Source organism: Bos mutus, chromosome 27 (genome assembly GCF_027580195.1).
Source record: "Bos mutus isolate GX-2022 chromosome 27, NWIPB_WYAK_1.1, whole genome shotgun sequence".
Taxonomy (NCBI): domain Eukaryota; kingdom Metazoa; phylum Chordata; class Mammalia; order Artiodactyla; family Bovidae; genus Bos; species Bos mutus.
In genome coordinates, this window is record NC_091643.1 from 37829386 (window position 1) to 37848139 (window position 18754).

Consider the following 18754-nt stretch of genomic DNA (forward strand, 5'->3'; position numbering starts at 1 on the left):
TTAGTATTTGATTTTCTAATGGAAGGTAATGGAGAATATGATTCAATTGTCCTAGTCTTATTTACTACTGGTTTTCAAATCACTGTATCAGGAGCAGTTAGAGTGACATGATGCCAACTGACACCGTGAAGTTCCTCTAATCAGAATCTTTTTACAAACATGTGTAAAGGTCCAAGGACAAAATTCTACAAAGGCAAAATAAAAAAATACTACAGATAGCCATACCATACCTACTATGGGGTTGCCTCCTGATCAACCCATCATAAGGTGAAAACATCATATGTTAAAGATGCATTTAATACACCTCCCCATGAAACATCAGAGCTCAGCCTGGCCCACCTTAAATGTGCTCAGATCATGTGCATTAGCCTACAGTTGGGCACAATCATCTAACACAAAACCTAGTTTATCATAAAGCATTGACTCTCCCATGCAGTTGACTGAATATTGTACTGACAGTGAAAAGCAGGCCGTTGTCTGGGTCTAGAATAGTTATACATGTATCAGTTGCTCTGCTCGGTGGTCAGGGGACTGCCTGGGAGCGGCAGGTCCTGCCCAGCATAAAGAAATCTGGTGGGACAGTCTACCACTGGTCTGGGACAAAGACCCAAATGCAACCCTTGAAGTACGATTTCTACCGAAGGCATATGGTTTTCAAACCATCCTGAAGTCAAAAAACCAGTAGATCGGGGACCATGTGTATTTGATATGAGATTAAAGAAATATGATGAAATAAATGCTGGAATAAAGCACTGCTGAACACACTTATTTTTGTAGGAAAAAAAGTATTTACTTTCCATTATTGTTGTAACCACAGAGTACAGATGTTCAGAAATCAGTAAATAGAAGCACAGCATGAAAGGATGGCCTCTTCTGAAAAGGTCTAAGAGTATCCGCTGTGTTTCCTTAGCCCTGAACCCAGGAGGGTGGTTCTCCATTCACTACCAACAATTTAAACAAATGATCTGCTCCCTTGGGTTATTCCCACCTTTTTACTCTAATTTCTCCACTTTCTTATTTATAATTGGTTTAAGGCTTGCACTCTCTCCTAAAAGCCTTAACAATCATTCTCAGTCTTTTTTTGGGAGCAAATTTTGTTCAGAAAATTCAGGCCTTGTTACCTCTCCATCTGCTCTAGGGTTTCAACAAAAAAAAGGGTGCCCTTCAGGGAATATAAATGACCTAAATATATAAAATGAAACATCCACTGGAATTGCTATGGCAAATGGAAACATTCATTCTGTGTCGTACAAAAGCAGCTGATTAGGTCTGCCTGCTAGAAACAGGAGAGTTAGTGTTTCTGAGTCTCAACACAAACGAATCATGCCAGTGATTCACCCCTCAGACCATGAAGGTTCCCAAAGGCTCGAGGAGAGAAAGGCTGTGTTTCTCGGGGGCACAGTCCTCGGTAACAACCAGGAGAGGATTTGCTGGATGCAGGGTGGGAGACACAACGAGTCAGGACATTCGCTGTCAGGACAGCTCCATCACAAGATCATCCCTTGTCAAAATCATGCCTTGTCAGGGTGAGGCGTGCAGGCAGATAATCTATGAAATGTACAGAAGGAGGAATAGGGTTTCTTCCCCAGTGGGGAACTGAGGCTGGGCTGGAGGATAGGTCAACGTGGTGCCAGCATCCTGCACTAGACCAAAGAATAAAGGCATGCAGAAAACCCTGTTTCTGATCCTCCTTCACCCAGAGATGAGACAGAACTAACACCCTACATCTGGGTTTTTAAAGAGTTTGGGTTTTTTTTTCTTTGGCAGGGGAGAATGGTGACTCCATCTCTCCGTATCATTCATTCTTCTGGCCAATGCAGGATTCTTAGCTTGTCCCTTCCTCAAAAAGGACAAGCTAGCATTTGGGACTTGACACCATCACTCAGACCCTGGACTTCAGGGAACCCAGGACTATTGAGAGTGAAGGCAGTTCCGTCTGGGGCCAGGATTCAGTCTTCCAATAGCTGCCGCTCTTATTGCCAACTCCCCTCCCCATTAAAAGGAGGAGGGGTTCCATTATCACTGGTCCCCCTTCCCCCGGAGCAGTGACTGACCCACAGAGCATGAGGGTGGGCCTCAGCTCTGAATCTGTCCTGTCTGGACCTAGCACTGCCCAGAGGGTAAGTTAAACACAAACACACATGGTTCTACACTTCCCAAGGACAAATATTAATTCTCAAGGACAAGACCATTCAAACACATAAGGAGGAACAGAAGTATTTTCCTAACTAGCTCATAATTTTTGAGGCCTCCCTCTCAAAGTGAAGTGAGCATTTTACATTTTTATGTTTCAAATTATTATGCAGATCCATATCCATTTTGTACAGGAAGGCATGAAATGACTTTGAAAGCAAGAATTCAATTTAATGGTCTCAGTCTGGGGGAAGGGAAGCAGTAATTTTGGACTCTGTTACAGTGTCCTTAAAAAAACAAACAAACAAACAAACAAAAAACCTGAAGGTATTAAAAGGAACCTCATGAACTTTCTTCTTGAGTTATGCATAGGAGGAAAAGTACATGGTCAACCCAGCCACATATGCCAGCTTTAGGAACATTGGGTTCGACTCTGTTCCACGGTTCCACACTCAGAGCATCCCATGCTTGGCTTAATGGTCATCTTGAAAGCTTAATTTTTCAACAGTGGGCCCCACAGTTTTATTCCGATTCTGTTCCGATTCTGCTGTGACACTATAAATACTCCAGTGACTAACATCCATGTGGAGAGACGTTTTCATCTTTGGGTGGTGTGGCAGTCCGAGCACGGATTGGAAAGGAATTTTTAGACACAGATTGTTGCAGAAAGGAGTGGGTTTGAGAATCGAAGAGCGGAGATAATATGGGTGCTATGAGCACAGCTGGCTGACCTCCTGGTTGATGCTTTTCATAGGTTAGTAGCCAATTTTTATAGCCTCAAGACAGAAAATTCCTGCTGGAAGGGTGGAATTAGGTGACTGGTTAGGGGGCCATGGTGGGTGTTTTTTACCTAATTTGAGGTCAAGAATCTGGCCGTAAGGATCAAGGGGCTTGGCAGCAGTTCCAATGGGGCTCAGTCAGTTTCAGGGGTGACCTTGGCTCTGGGCTCCATGTCTGAGGCCTTGCTGCAATGCCTCACACCTGTGACCTGGGGATAGGACTCCACAGGTAAGCCACGTGGAACTTTCTCAGGTAATTCTTGTCCCATTAAAAGAACTAGAGGGATAACCTGAGGTGCTTTATCAAATGTCACTTCAATATGGACACAGTCCAGGTTGGTGGGCACAGGAAGAGAATCAAGAAATCCTTCTGTATGACTCAGGAAACGGACACTTCCCCTCCCTGTTGGGCAGAAGCAGACGGGGTGGGGTGGGGGTCTGGTTACACCCAGTATAGCACAGATGCCCCTGGCTGAGCAGAACACAGGCAGCTCCCATTGTCTGCACTCCGTCACATTCACAGTGGAAGAGAGGTGTGGCGTAGAGAAATCAAAGCTGAGACCACAGCTTGAAAATCCCCCCAGACCAAATTCCCACTGCACTTAAACCTAAGCTGTCCCGATGTCCCCAGATGCTGATTCCAACCTTAAATAAAACTTTAAGCCTTCTTCCTATCAATGAGACCTTACAGTTTCCTAGCTAGTGGGCTACAATCAAGGAAAAGGAGTGTAAGTTCCCAGTAACCAGTACTTTGGTCACCTCATGCGAAGAGTTGACTCATTGGAAAAAACTCTGATGCTGGGAGGGATTGGGGGTAGGAGGAGACGGGGATGACAGAGGATGTGATGGCTGGATGGCATCACCGACTTGAGTATGAGTGAACTCCGGGAGTTGGTGATGGACAGGGAGGCCTGGCGTGCTGCGATTTATGGGGTCGCAAAGAGTCGGACACGACTGAGCGACTGAACTGAACTGAACTGAACCAGTCACAATGGAAAACAGTGCACAGTCATCCCTTAAAGGCTTGAGGATGCCAAAATCCCAGGATGCTCAAGGTCCTTATTAAAAATGGTGTGGAATTTGCTTATAACCTATGCACACCCTGCTGTATACATTAACTCATCTCTAGATTACTTATAATACCTAATACAATGCAAATGCTGTGTAAATAGTTGCTGGCAGGAGGAAAATTCAAGTTTTGCCTTTCCAAACTTTCTGGAATTGTGTTTTCTAACATTTTTCTATCTGAGCCAGGTTAAATCCACAGTTATGGAAGCCATGGGTCCGAGGGCTGACTGTACTGACACAAACATACTTTATAAACTGCACTATAATTGCTGAAATTCAGCTTCTAAGCTCCTTCTGCTGCAACTCTCCCTGTCTGTCAAGTTTGCTTCTCGATCAAGAAAATACTCATATCAAGTAAGCTCTCTGAATTTTCTTTTGACATATGAGAGGTCAACAACAATTATTGACTTGGATAGCTGTTGGGCTCACGTGGGAAGTTGGCTGGGACTTAGAGGATGACTCCAGGTTTCTGAACTTCATCAGGAGGTAACTTCAGTCACAGGTGCTCTTCTGTTTGAGGGCTCTTTACTGGAATAAACTGCCACAGTCCCTAGCAACTGTTATCCTGCTATTGATCTGATACTTTCTCTCCTCTGTAACAATCTGCAAGAACCACAAAAAGCAGTGTGCTTTCTTCGAGCAGGAGCAGTAGGGCAAGTTCATCATCCTGCTTTAGGTCAAATCAATTTTCTGGCTCTCTGCCACAAGATCAGCAGAAGTTTTTGAGTATCTTTACTTTTGAGTATCCACTTTATTCGTGATACCATGGATCTGATGAATAGGAGTAGCAGGTTCTTCAGCTGCCTTAGTGAGATGTAGATGAGCCAGTGGTAGAGGGAGCCCACACTCCAGGCATCATTCATCAGGGAAACAGCAGTAACTTCATGAATTCAACAATAATTTAACTTCAGGAAATGGTTAAATGGATACTGAAGAGCTACACAATTAAAATGAGATGATTAAATTAACAGAGATAGACCTCGAGTTGTTGTTGTTTAGTTACTCATCATAGCATGACTCTTTGGACTCCATGGACTGCAGCACGCCAGGCTTTCCTGTCCTGCACTGCCTCCCAGAGTGTGTTCAAACTCATGTGCATTGAGTCGGTGATGCCACCCAACCGTCTCATCCTCTGTTGTCACCAGACCTGTCTGCTAGAGGGAGTGCAAAGGGAAGGGGCAGGAGTTCTGAGTGGAGAAGGAAATGGCAGCCCACTCCAGTACTCTTGCCTGGAGAATCCTGTGGACGGAAGAGCCTGGTGGGCTGCTGTCCATAGGGTCGCACAGAGTCGGACACGACTGAAGCGACTTAGCAGCAGCAGCAGCAGCAGCAGGAGTTCTGAGAGCCTTGAACTTCGAGGGAAAGCCCTACAGACTGACTCTTAGAAGGGGCAGAGAACACAGCGGGTGCTGATTCTTGAGGAACTTAGAGCAGGGATCTGAGAGTTGAATCTGGGGCTCAGACTTCTGAGTGCCACCACTTCTCAGTGGTTGCTGAAACCTGTAAGAGAGTACGATGAAACTTGCTCCAGGAGTGGGAACAAAAACTGGAAACTGGCACCAGCTGGCACTGCCAGGTGAAGCTTTGTTGCCTTGGTGACCTTCGTCCAAACAGCCCTTCTCCCTTCCTCTGGCCTCCAGGTCTCTCTCTCTCTAGTTCCCCCTAGTGGCAGAATTTAATACAGCTCGGCAAAGGAAACGCCACATTCAGTTCAGTTGTCACTCAGTCGTCTCAGACTCTTTGCGACCCCCTGGACTACAGCATGGAGAAGGCAATGGCACCCTACTCCAGTACTCTTGCCTGGAAAATCCCATGGACGGAGGAGTCTGGTAGGCTGCAGTCCATGAGGTCGCTAAGAGTCGGACACGACTGAGCAACTTCACTTTGACTTTTCACATTCATGCATTGGAGAAGGAAATGACAACCCACTCCAGTATTCTTGCCTGGAGAATCCCAGAGATGGGGGAGCCTGGTGGGCTGCCATCTATGGGGTCATACAGAGTTGGACACGACTGAAGCGACGCAGCAGCAGCAGCAGCAGGACTACAGCATGCCAGGCCTCCCTGTCCATCACCAACTCCTGGAGCTTGCTTAAACTCATGCCCATTGAGTCGGTGATGCCATCCAACCATCTCATCGTCTGGCAGCCCCTTCTCCTCCCACCTTCAATCTCTTTCCCAGCATCAGGGTCTTTTCCAGTGAGTCAGTTCTTCGCATCAGGTGGCCAAAGTACTGGAGTTTCAGCTTCAGCATCAGTCCATCCAGTGAATATTCAGGATTGATTTCCTTTAGGATGGACTGGTTGGATCTCCTTGCAGTCCAAGGGACTCTCAAGAGTCTTATCCAACACCACAGTTCAAAAGCATAAATTCTTCGGTGCTCAGTTTTCTTTATAGTTCAACTCTCATATCCATACATGACCACTGGAAAAACCATAGCTTTGACTAGACAGACTTTTGTTGGCAAAGTAATGTCTCTGCTTTTTAATATGCTATCTAGGTTGGTTATAACTTTTCTTCCAAGGAGCAAGCATCTTTTAATTTCATGACTGCAGTCACCATCTGCAGTGATTTTGGAGCCCAAGAAAATAGTCTCTCACTGTTTCCATTGTTTCCCCATCTATTTGCCACGAAGTGATGGGACCGGATGCCATGGTCTTCGTTTTCTGAATGTTGAATTTTAAGCCAGCTGTTTTACTCTTCTCTTTCACTTTCATCAAGAGGCTCTTTAGTTCCTCTTCGCTTTCTGCCATAAGGGTGGTGTTATCTGCGTATCTGAGGTTATCATAGATATCATCTGCTTCTGCTCACATCAGTAACTCCGTGTGAAGCTGTCCCCTTTCCTCTTTATTCCACAGATTTCCATGATCATCTTAAAAATATTTAAACGTACTGAGCCCTTATGATGTGTGCACACTGTTCCAGGCTTTTCACTCATTTAACTTATTGATTTAATCCAACATAACCCTGTGAGGTATATCCTCCTATTTATTTCCATCTTTTATAAATAAAAATAAATAACTCGTCACATAATAAGTCTCATAACCAATAAAAGATAAGGCTGGTGCTCCAAAGCCTGTGTCTTTACCTATTCAAAATACTGCCTTATAAAAGTCACATCAAAGGTCACCTCCTCTGAGAGGACTCCTACACTCCCTCAGGCCAAATTATTTGCTTCCTCCCTGATACTAATATATTTTTACCGTGGCAGAGCTTTTCAGATATTTATATCTCTGTACCTTCTATAAATAAGCCAGTGCACAGCCACCCAATGGAACTTCCCGCAATGACAGCGTGGTGTCTATGCTGTACCAAGTGATGGCCACTAGCCAGTCCCATGTGGCTACTGAGAAGTTGAAATGCAGCCAGTGTTACCCACTTTATTTTAATTTGTTAATATTTAAATCTGAACAGCTACATAGGGCTAGTGGCTAGCATATTGAATAGTGATGATCTAGTACACAGCAAAGAACAGAACAATAACTCCTCAAAAAGTTCACTGAATGAAATAATTATCCATGAAAAACATATTGGGCAAAGAAAAAACACTTGTATAGCCCCATTTCTGGTTTTCTTTTTCACCATATACAGACTCACATTGGTTTACTATATTAATAAACATGTTCAGTAAAATATTGCTTTACTCTCAAGTCTATCCCATATTTATCTTGCATAATAATATGTATATATGAACCACATTGATTTTATCTTTTACTGTAAAAGTTTTTAAAGGATGTTAATAATTCTGATGTGCAAATATTTAATTTATAATTGTGTCTGGTCTGCAATCCTTTTTTAATCTATATCTTTCACTGATAAATCTCAAGCGACTAGCTCAGGGCCTAGAAGGGATTCAATAAATACTTGTCCAATGAATGAATCATGCACACTGGGGCATCCTTGTGAAGTGTGATGATCTAATTTACAAGTTACCTTCAAATATTATGCAATTTTTATGAACACAATGTAATAATTAAGGAAATAGGTACATTAAATTTTGTAGACATTAAGCATCTATTCATCTTAATTTTGAAGATTTTTTTCCATTGGAAGTTTGGAAAAAAATCTCTATTGTTTCCATTTTCCAAACAAAAACAGTCTTTGTCTTCTGAAACGTCCTCAACCTCCTCAAAATGACTGACTACAGAAACCACAACATTCAAAATGTCAGTTTTTAAGGGAAAGCCGGATGGGAGTGAGAGTGTTCTAATCGGTTACTTCTTAAAGGGTAAAACGGAGATTGAAAGCTCCGTCCAAAGTTTAAGCTCCTGGAACCGAGTCCTTTCCCAGTGGGACCCGGGATGCGCGTCCACCAACCCAGGGTAGCAGGACCCCAAGCTGGAGCACCCGTGAGGCGGGGGGTTCGCCCTGAGGCCCCGCCCACACTAGGCCCCGCCCCAGCAGAGGCCCCGCCCCTAACGGTGCTGCCATAGAAACCCAGAAAGCGCCATGGCTGCCGCCGGCCCTAGAGGAGGGCTTTTGACACAGCCGGCGGCAGCCCGCCCTAAGACACGGTCAGTTTTGCCATGTCAAGCAGCTCCCAATGGAGAGAAGCCTAAGAAGTGTCTGGTCTATCCTCATCCCCCGAAGAGCTCCCGCCTGTCTCGGTCGGTTCTGCGCTGGCTCCAGAGCCTCGATCTCACCTTCTTCCCCAGGAACATCAGCAGGTGCTGAAGCAGGTCCGGCCCCCGGACGCCTAGAGGCGCTGAGGGCCCAGCAAAGCAGGCCGGGGATCCGCTCAGGGGCTCTTTCCAGGGACTGCCCCCGCACCCGCCTACCCACCACACACACACACACACACACTCACATGCACACACTCATAAATTCATATACACACACTCACACTCACATACACACACACTCACATACACACACACACACATACTCATACATTCATACACACACACATACACACACACACACACTCACACACTCCTTGCTGTCTTAGGGAGATGACCTAAAAAAATAGGATGGAGCATTTCAATCAGTCAATCATTACTTAGACTTAAGCCAATAGAGAATACTTTGGTAACTCAAAAAAAAAAAAAAAAAAAAGTCCAGGCTCTTTCTCCAGGGACATTGGACATTTATATTAGTGAGGATCAGTTTACCTTCTGTTAGATATTGCATCTAGTTTGAGAGTTATCAGGGACTGAAAAAAGTTGCTGTCTAACTGCAGCCTCACTGAACACTGCTGTTCAGTCGCTAAGTCATGTCTGACTCTTTGCCACCCCATGGGGTGCAGTGTTCCAGACTTCCCTGTCCTTCTCTAGCTCCTGGAGTTTGCTCAAACTCATGTCCACTGATTGGTTATGTTATCCGATTACCTCATCGTCTGTTGTCCTCATCTCCTCTTGCCCTTAACCTTTCGCAGCATCAGGGTCTCTTCCAATGAGTTGGCTCTTTGCATCAGGTGGCCAAAGAAGTGGAGCTTCATCTTCAGCATCAGTCCTTTTAATGAATATTCAGAGTTGATTTCCTTTAGGATGGACTGGTTTGATCTCCTTGCAGTCCAAGGGACTCTCAAGAGTCCTCTCCAGCACCACAGTTTGAAGCATCAATTTTTTTGGCACTGAGCCTTCTTTATGGTCCAACTCTCACAGCTGTACATGACTAGTGGAAAAAACATGGCTTTGACTCTACAGACCTTTGTCACAATGAGGTCTCTGCTTTTTAACAAAGAATGCTATCTACGTTTGTCACAGCTTTTCTTTCAAGAAGCAAGCATCTTTTAATTTCATTTGCTGAACATAACTGGCAGTTAATATTTTTTCTGGGAATGCAAACTAAATTCCAGAAAAATAATGACTTTGTAGGCAATGACTCTGGCTTATTAATTTCAGTTTTCCTTAAGAAAGATGCCTGAACTTTTCAGTGGATACAGGTATCACATGGGGATCTTGTTAAAATGCATATTCAATACAAAATAATAGTTTTGGCTTCATAAAAGGAATGCCACGGGCTTTGGTGTGTCAAATAGCATCACCCAAATGCTATTCCATTGCAGGCTTCCTTAGAGCAGTGATCCAAGAAAGCTCCATAAGTTAGCTGCTGTCAGTATAGAATATTTAAGTGGTGTAACAAAGGTCCATCTAGTCAAGGCTATGGTTTTTCCAGTAGTCATGTATGGATGTGAGAGTTGGACTGTGGAGAAAGCTGAGTGCTGAAGAATTGATGCTTTTGAACTGTGGTGTGGGATAAGACTCTTGAGAGTCCCTTGGACTGCAAGGAGATCCAACCAGTCCATTCTAAAGGATATCAGTCCTGGGTGTTCTTTGGAAGGAATGATGCTAAAGCTGAAACTCCAGTACTTTGGCCACCTCATGCGAAGAGTTGACTCATTGGAAAAGACTCTGATGCTGGGAGAGATTGAAGGCAGAAGGAGAAGGGGATGACAGAGGATGAGATGGCTGGATGGCATCACCGACTTGATGGATGTGAGTCTGAGTGAACTCTGGCAGTTGGTGATGGACAGGGAGGCCTGGTGTGCTGCAATTCATGGGGTCGCAAAGAGTCAGACACGACTGAACTGAACTGAATTAACTATAAATACAAATTGTATAAGTAACTGCACTTAATTTCATTTCCTTATCGCTATGGAACAGGGATTTTTCAAATGGCTTCCTGATAGCAGAAATATTTACTACCTATTACCCCTGGGACCTTAAATTGTCATCCTTTAAAAATGGAACTTCTTTAAAAGTCAAGTTGGATAACTGGGCACAGTTGGAAAAGGTAAATTAGCAATCACTGACACTTTTAACTGTTGAGAAGTTTGTTTGAAGAGGTGTATTCCTGAGATCTTGGATTTCTCTGTATATGCGTGTGTGGCCATGTGCTGGGTTGGCAGCTTGTTTCCTTGTATTGAAAAGGTTACTAAGGTTTATGTCATGAGTCACCTATGAAACTTGGCATACTCATTTCAAATTGGAGTGGGATATAATAGTTGATTTTCTTGCTGAGTAATAATATCTTTTAATAATTATCACATTAAACCTCAAACTATTAGTTGAGGATTAAAGGGAGACTAGAGTGAATTTATAGTAATTGGAGACTTTTATAGAACTTCTTATGATGAAAGTATTCTCTTTCTACTATTAAAGTTCCTGGCAAGGAAAAAACTTAAATTACCTAAAGAACTAATCCATGGAACAATTCACTGTAAAGCCGGAGTACCTGAAATACTGATACAGGAGGTGTACACCTTGTTAACACATAGAGAGTGAGTTATCTGGAATTTTCTAGTAATATAATTTAATATGAAACTTTTGGTAATATAAATCTTATTACTAGAATGGCATTTGTCAACAATATTTTATTTTTTTCCAGAATTAAAAGCATCCAGGAAGACCTCGTGAATTTCACAGACTACAGTTACCAGATGCAGTTACCCCTGGTCCCTAGGTCGACAGCTTCAAAGTCTATTAAAGATAACATTAGGCTATCAGAACTAATAGGCAATCCCAACAAACTTAACAATGAACTTAAAGTAGAGTTCCTCTTCCTTTTACAAATGTTGCAAAGGAAATTGAGCAGAAAACTGAATCCAAGTAAGTTTTCCTTGGAAATAGTCAACTGGGTTCTTCCAAGCTTAATGAGGCTCTACTTGAGCATAAGTGAAAGAAAAGCCTGCCACTGTACCCAATTCATGGACTGTTGTAATTTCATCTGCTGTGACTTTTATTAATTCAATCATATATGCATTCATATCTATCATATTATTTTGTGCTTTTAATGTGTTCTATTTCTTATTTTTTGTCTTACCTATTTTTTCTTCTTTAGCACTGAACTTTTTTCCAAAGACCCCGCTACTAATTTGGAAAATTACAAATTTCTACTCTTTATAGTGCTACCATAGAAATTTTAACATGCATATTTATCTTAGTCTAAATGTAATATATTTATTCTCTTCCTCAAACTGTAAGGACCTTAGAACACTACCCACTCCCTGCCAGCCCCCTGTCCCATTTAAGTTCTCTATTTTTTTTTAAAGTTGATGCTATTTCTCCCTTTTATTTTTATTTATTTATTTATTTTTGGCTATACTGCACAGACATGCAGGATCTTAATTCCTCCACCAGGGATTGAATCCGTGCTCCCTGTAACAAAAGGGCAGATTCTTAACCACTGGACTGCCAGGGTAGTCCCCCCACTTAAGTTCTTTTGTTGTTCAGCATTTTAGTTTTGTCAAGTTATTTTTTTTTAACACCACAAAATCAAGCATCACTTTTTGTCCCTAATATTTGCTTATATTTAATCTGTCTCACTATAGTTCTACTTATTGGTTCTAGTAGGAATTTCTGGATTGAAACACATCCATTCCATTTAATCTTCAATTTAAATGTCCTAGTGCAAAGCTGACCTGCATCCCTGTTTGCTTTGGAACATAATTTCTCTTTAGCCATGGACACCTCAACCCTTCAGATTATTGAACAGAATTCTTTTATCATCAGTGTTGATTTTTGAGACTGCTGATTTTAAGCAGCCAAAGTGATTGTAACAGTTCTGTGCAATATTACTGTCCAGAGTGGTATTTAGCGGACATAGGGCACAGCTGATGAGTAGAAATGACCTCACACACATCTTCTAGCCTCCATGAGGGTGAGCTAAGAGGAGTAAGTGGTCTTTGGAAGCACAGTGAAATTGATGCCCAAGTGCTGCAGTTGACAGAATTAGTAAGAAACACAGAAACATGGAAAATAATTTTGTCACCATTTTTATAGTACAAAAATAATTGCAAAATGAAAGATACTATATGATTTTATCTATATGAAATATAAAAACATGTAAAGCTAACCTATGATGATGTCAAGACAGTTTTCTTTTTAGAGTTCTGGAGCTTCCCTGGTGGCTCAGTGGTAAAGAATCTGCCTGCCAACAAGGGTTCAATCCCTGGGTCCAGAAGATCCCCTGGAGAAGTAAATGGCCACCCACTCCAGTATTCTTGCCTAAGAAATCCCATGGACAGAGGAGCCTGGCAGGTTACAGTCCATGGGGTCACAAAGGGTCAGACATGACTTAGTGACTAAACAACAACAAGAGAGAGACATGAGGGGGTTCGGGGGTGCTGGTACTGTTTCTGGATCAAGGTGATGGCAACCCAGGTATGTATTCACTTCGAAAATTCATCAAACTGTAACAATACGATTTGTTCATTTTTCTGTATGTATATTATTATTGAATAAAAGCTTATCAAAAGACTAATAGGAACACAGGGATACTGTCTTTAAAGTAACTTTTTTGAAGCAACGATTCCATGCATCAGAGATGTGAACCATGGTGGAGAGGGCTATTAACCTATGTATTCACACCACTCTCAGGAATATGATACAAAAGTGAAAGTGAAGTCACTCAGTCGTGTCTGACTCTCTGCGACCCCGTGGACTGTAGCCTGCCAGGCTCCTCCGTCCATGGGATTTTCCATGCAAGAATACTGGGGTGAGTGGCCATTTCCTTCTCCAGGGGATTTTCCCGATGCAGGGATCGAACCCGGGTCTCTCGTATTGCAGGCAGACTCTTTACCGTTTGAGCTACCAGGGAATCCCTGATGTCTAAATAATCTGCTTAAATGAAAATTGTAGTGTCATATATTGACAATAGTCATAATGAATTTTTAAGAAAAAATGTTGTGTTTGTATTTTATAGAATGGTTTGCAGTCAAACCAACAGTGGGAGAATCTACTCTCGATCATCGTCCTGCCAAAGCCTCTGGGAACAAGAGCAATTCAGTCGTTTCAAAGGAAAGAGCCGCTCCTGTGTGTTGTAAGTTTTTTAGAAGGTTTTTTCTTTTTTTTTTTTAACTTGTTAAAATTGATATTTTTATTTTGTTCATTTAAAATTTTTAAAATAGTAAAAAACGTTGGTCTAGGCATTCAGTCTAGAACTGTGCAGGAGGTTGACATGCTGTGTTTTTCTGTAGGTGCTGCGAGTGTGAGTACATCGAGGGCTAAGAAACAGTCAAAACAGGGGAAACCCCCAAGCCAGGGTGCCCCTACTTTCTTCTATATGAGCCATCCCAATACTGATTTCTGCTTAAAAAAGTGAGTCTGATACAGGGGAAGCGCATTGGCAGAGCTCAAAACTTAGTTATCTAGCAGGTGGATGATGAATCAGTCCTAAGGCAGACACAGACAACCTGCACACCTGGACTTTCCAATCACTTGTTTTACAAAAAGCCACAAGTTTAAATCCTGTGAATTCAGAAAGCACTGTATACCACAGCATGCTGTAGCCAAACCACAGGCTAAAGTCAGTCTCTGCCTGACAATTTTGTATAGCCTGCAAATGAAGAATGGCTTTTACATCTTCAAATGGTTGGAAACACACCAAAAGAAAAATGGTACCTCCTGACACAAGAAAATGCGATGGAATTCCAGTTTCCATGTTGATAAGTAGAGCTGTACTGGGACACAGCCAAGCCTGTGCCTTTGTGCCTTGTCTGTGGCTGCTTCTCATCTAGAGCAGCAGGCTGGTACTGGCCACAGAGACTGGCCCACAACGTACTCAGCAAATAAAAAGATGAGGGCAATACAACCAATACTTTTTAAGACATGTTGAGGACATTTGCTAAAAAAAATATTCACTATGTATCAGAAATTCAAATTTAACAGTGTCCCATTTTTATCTGAAAACACTACTCAAAGCTTGAAATATAATATTTACTGTCATGCCCTTGATGAAAACTATCCTGTGGACTCTCTACAGAGCAGGCTGACTAAAGTGTGAAGAGAGATTTCTTGGGCAAGATGGGGTGAAGAGGGATTTCTTGGGCAGGATGGGGTGGAAGTTCCTTGCTTATATAAGCTCTGGAAAAGCAATGTCAACAGATTCTTTGTTTTTGTTTTTTTTTAAATGACTTCTCAGAACCTTTCATATGCTAATATGCATTATGAATATTAAAAGGGAAAGGTATAGAATGAAGTGTTTTCAAACTCTATCTGATCACATGGGGCTTCCCTGGTGGCTCAGAAGTAAAGAATCTGCCTGTAATGCAGGAGACGTGGGTTCCATCCCTGAGTCCGGAAGATCCCCTGAAGAAGGAAATGGCAACCCACTCCAGCATTCTTGCCGGGAGAATCCCATGGACAGAGGAGCCTGGTGGGCTACAGTCTGTGGGGTCACAAAGGAGTTGGACACGACTTAGCAACTTAACAACAACAATTTGATCACACATCACTATTATTTAGTTTTGTTTTGTTATGGCTTGATAGCTCGGTCGGTAAAGAATCTTCCTGCAGTGCAGGAGACCCGGGTTTGATCCCTGGGTCGGGAAGATCGCCTGGAGAAGGAAATGGCAACCCACTCCAGTATCCTTGCCTGGAAAATCTCATGGACAGAGGAGCCTGGTGGGCTGCATTCCAGGGGGTCACAAAATGTTGGGCACGACTGAGCGACTTCACTTTCACGTTTCACGCATTGGAGAAGGAAACGGCAACCCACTCCAGTATTCTTGACTGTAGAATCCCAGGGACCCGGGAGCCTGGTGGGCTGCCATCCATGAGATCGCACAGAGTCGGACACGACTGAAGCGACTTAGCAGCAGCAGCAGCAGAGCAACTAACGCTTATGGCTTGGTTGAACAACTGTTCCCCAGAGCACACTTTTTAATATTGAGACCTTAGGCCAGCCAGTGCCTCAAAATACATCACCACAGAATCTAACAGAAGTGAATTCCAATGCTTCTATGAGGAAAAAAAAAAAGAGCAGTTCATAGTTTCCCTTTTAGATTCTGAGAACACATCCTCCCCTTCCGCCTACCTCGGGCTCCTTCCATCAGGGATGTTTGCAGCAAACGTTCCAGCAAGGTGGGAGCTGGAACCCCGCGGGCTGGGGTGGGGAGGGGTGTGGTGGGCAGGGAGGAGACTGCAGTGGCCTCTCTCTGTTCACCTGCCTGCCTCCACCCCTGTAATAGAGCTCAAAGGGCCAGACTGGAGACTGGGGATGACAAAGCAAAGGTAGAAATGAGCCAAAGCAAGGCTTTCTGCCTGTATAACAAACAGATGTCAGGTGCCACGCTAAAAAAAAAAAAAATGACAGTTGCCTACTGATATCTGAGTTGCTAAAGAGTATTCTTCATTTCTGTTGTCTTTTCAGGAAACTTTCAAGTCTCAGAGGTGAGTTTTTCGAAAAACTGTATGCTATTGTTATTTCAGATCGGGACTCCTAGTAGCATGGCCTCTTGCTGTTCCGTGTTTAACAACGGACGAACTGCTATAAATAACTCGTCCCCCATCTTGCGCTCTCATGAGGCCTGATTCCCTCCTATTTCCGCGGTCTTGTCTTCTCTTTTTCAAGATGGCCGACAGGTGCCCTCATGGGGCCGGGCAGTGCAGGATGGGAAGACATGAGCTTTTCTCTTTCTCCTTCACTCCAGCCTGTTGTAGATCCTGGGACTCTCTCAACCGAGGCACAACAGGAATTAATTGTTTGGGTTTGACTTTGGTAATTATATGGATGAGAGCCCCTTTTCCTGGGCTTTACATCATTTCTCCCCACATTTGTGAGATGGATGCCGTTTTGGTCATTTCTGATAAGAGCAGAGTGATTAGTTTGGATAAGCTAACAGAACTGGGAAATTAACAGGAGCAGAGGAAACAACCCTCGACTGAAGGAATTTAACCCTATTTTACCACCTGAGATGGCACTTGGCACTGAATGGTACTGAAATCACAGGCTGTTCATCTGAAAAGTTTCTCAATATATTGATGCGGTGGTAAAAATTAATTGTAAGAAAGGTGGTGGTGTTTTTTTTTTAAACACTGAAGTTCCTTTGTTTACCTAAATCGAGCATCAACCACAACAATGGGCCAAGGAAATGCAGGTCTCTCAGTTATCTCTTGGCCAATCCTATTCGAACCAAGTCAGCTGAAGAGTCTGAGTGGCTAGCTTGGATGCCTCAGCACAGAATTCTAGAAACCTAATTCTGAATTCTGTGTTTGCAAACCTAAGCACTATTAAAATCACTATTAAAATCACTGTTGCCTCACCTGCTTTCTGAAGCAACATTTAAAAATAGTAGTCATATTCAGTATCAGATGCACCCAATAACCCCTGGGTATTTTTAGGCTCTACAGATGACTTCTGGAGGCGCTGGTATTCCGGTTTTGTATTTCCAACTACTATAATGCATGCTGTAAATGTTCTGTTTACTTGAGATTTTAGACTAACTTGTGCCCAGCCTCTTGCTAATTATTGTGTATGGTTGGTACATTAGAAACATTGATGTTTATGTACATATTTAATAACCAGACTGGATCTTAATTTTATGTAAATATCCCACCAAATACAGGTAATAGAGTCAGTACACCTAAAGAAATTGAGGTGAAGCAAACCAGAACACATTCTGACTGTATGAAGCCTACCATAAATGTGGAAAAGGAACCCGAAGAAGCACCTGTCTAATGGCTTTGAAGAAGTGATTTTACCACCTCTTGCCACCCTAATAGGATACAATCATCTACACTTGGATATATTTCAATAAGAAGTAAAGTGTGTCTTATCCATAGTTGGGCTGAAGAGCATATTTTCTAAAAATTCAACAACCTTTTATTCAACACCTGTGCCTGCCCTGGTACTGCTGAAAACACAGACTTGGTTTATTCGTATGCATGTTAATGCTTAGTCCGTCAGTCGTGTCTGACTCTTTGCAACCCCATGGACTGTAGCCTGCCAGGCTCCTCTGTCCGTGGGATTCTCCAGGTAAGAATACTGGAGTGGGTTGCCATTTCCTCCTCCAGGGAATCTTCCCGATCCAGCAATTAAACCCACATCTCCTGCGCTCCTGCATTGGCAGTAAGATTCTTGACCAAGAAGCCACCTGGGAAGCCCCTTCATTAGTCCAGAATGAGCAAAAATAAGTTTAAAGGTACAGTTAAACCTAATTCACCCTGACGAGTAAGAGTTTTTTCTCATAACTTTTGTAGGTAATGTGAATCTACTTTGTAATGTTTTCCTCACTAGCAAAGAGTTACACTACTAGTTTGCCTGATATAATTTATTTACATGTCATGCTCGTCAATACAATTTTTTTCTGAATATTACTATTACACATTGGTCCACTGAAAATCTTGCCCACCTCTAGAAATAGCTTTACTTAAGCTATTAATTTTTTTTAAAAATATGTATCTTTCCTGTTGATACTGGAAGGAAAATCATGCTTCACTTAGAACCTCATTCTGGTGTTTAGCAAACCATTTAGTTTGAAAAATCCTTCCTGCTTGCTGCCAAGCCCCATATTTTTATCAAAGGGAAACAAAAGCAGCTGGATATTCTGATTATACTTCCTATATTCTTGGTAGTCTTAAATTCATTATTTGGAAAATTTTCATTAAGTGGAAAATTTTCATTAAGTGGAATTATTCATGTTTTTATGCTATCTCATTAATAGCGTCATTTGACTTCCAAGATGAGTATTACTAAGGCTGAATCTCATGATATGTTTGTCAGTTTCCAACAAAACTCTATTTGTTTTTCTGCATTTTTGAAGGCTTAGACAGTTTCATGAGAATTTCGACATCCAGAGACTTCCTTGGTTAACTTTATCTTTCTGAACAGATAATATTTAGTAAAATAAATTTAAAGAGAGTCCTGATAAAATAGATGACTTCTTGGGAATGAGTTTAGAAAATGTTGAGAATAATCTTTTAAACCATAAAATATAGTCCCTTAGGAAAGACTTTTAGAAACAAGTCTTCTGAAACTCAGCTAGAGAAACATGCAGAAAAAATAATTAGATTTGGGTAAACAGTAAGTTTCTTCTCTTGATTCTGTGTTCAA

The 18754-nt window shown here is 42.4% G+C and overlaps 1 protein-coding gene across 1 annotated transcript; it reads left to right on the forward strand.

Annotated features, from left to right (window-relative positions):
- The first annotated feature begins 8428 nt into the window (after positions 1-8428).
- On the forward strand, positions 8429-17510 carry SPATA4 (spermatogenesis associated 4). Its single transcript, XM_005910466.3, has 8 exons — positions 8429-8646; positions 10585-10714; positions 11083-11201; positions 11309-11529; positions 13625-13741; positions 13899-14019; positions 16073-16092; positions 17268-17510. The coding sequence occupies exons 1-8, from the start codon at positions 8429-8431 to the stop codon at positions 17378-17380; spliced, it is 1059 nt and encodes a 352-aa protein (XP_005910528.2). The 3' UTR covers positions 17381-17510.
- The last annotated feature ends 1244 nt before the right edge of the window (positions 17511-18754 follow it).

Excerpts from the sequence above, each read along its gene's own strand:
- SPATA4 (XM_005910466.3), top strand. The coding sequence starts at position 8,429 with ATGGCTGCCGCCGGCCCTAGAGGAGGGCTTTTGACACAGCCGGCGGCA. Across the intron at positions 8,647-10,584 it reads TTCCCCAGGAACATCAGCAG|GGATTTTTCAAATGGCTTCC; the intron begins GTGCTGAAGCAG and ends GCTATGGAACAG. Across the intron at positions 10,715-11,082 it reads ACTGGGCACAGTTGGAAAAG|TTCCTGGCAAGGAAAAAACT; the intron begins GTAAATTAGCAA and ends CTACTATTAAAG.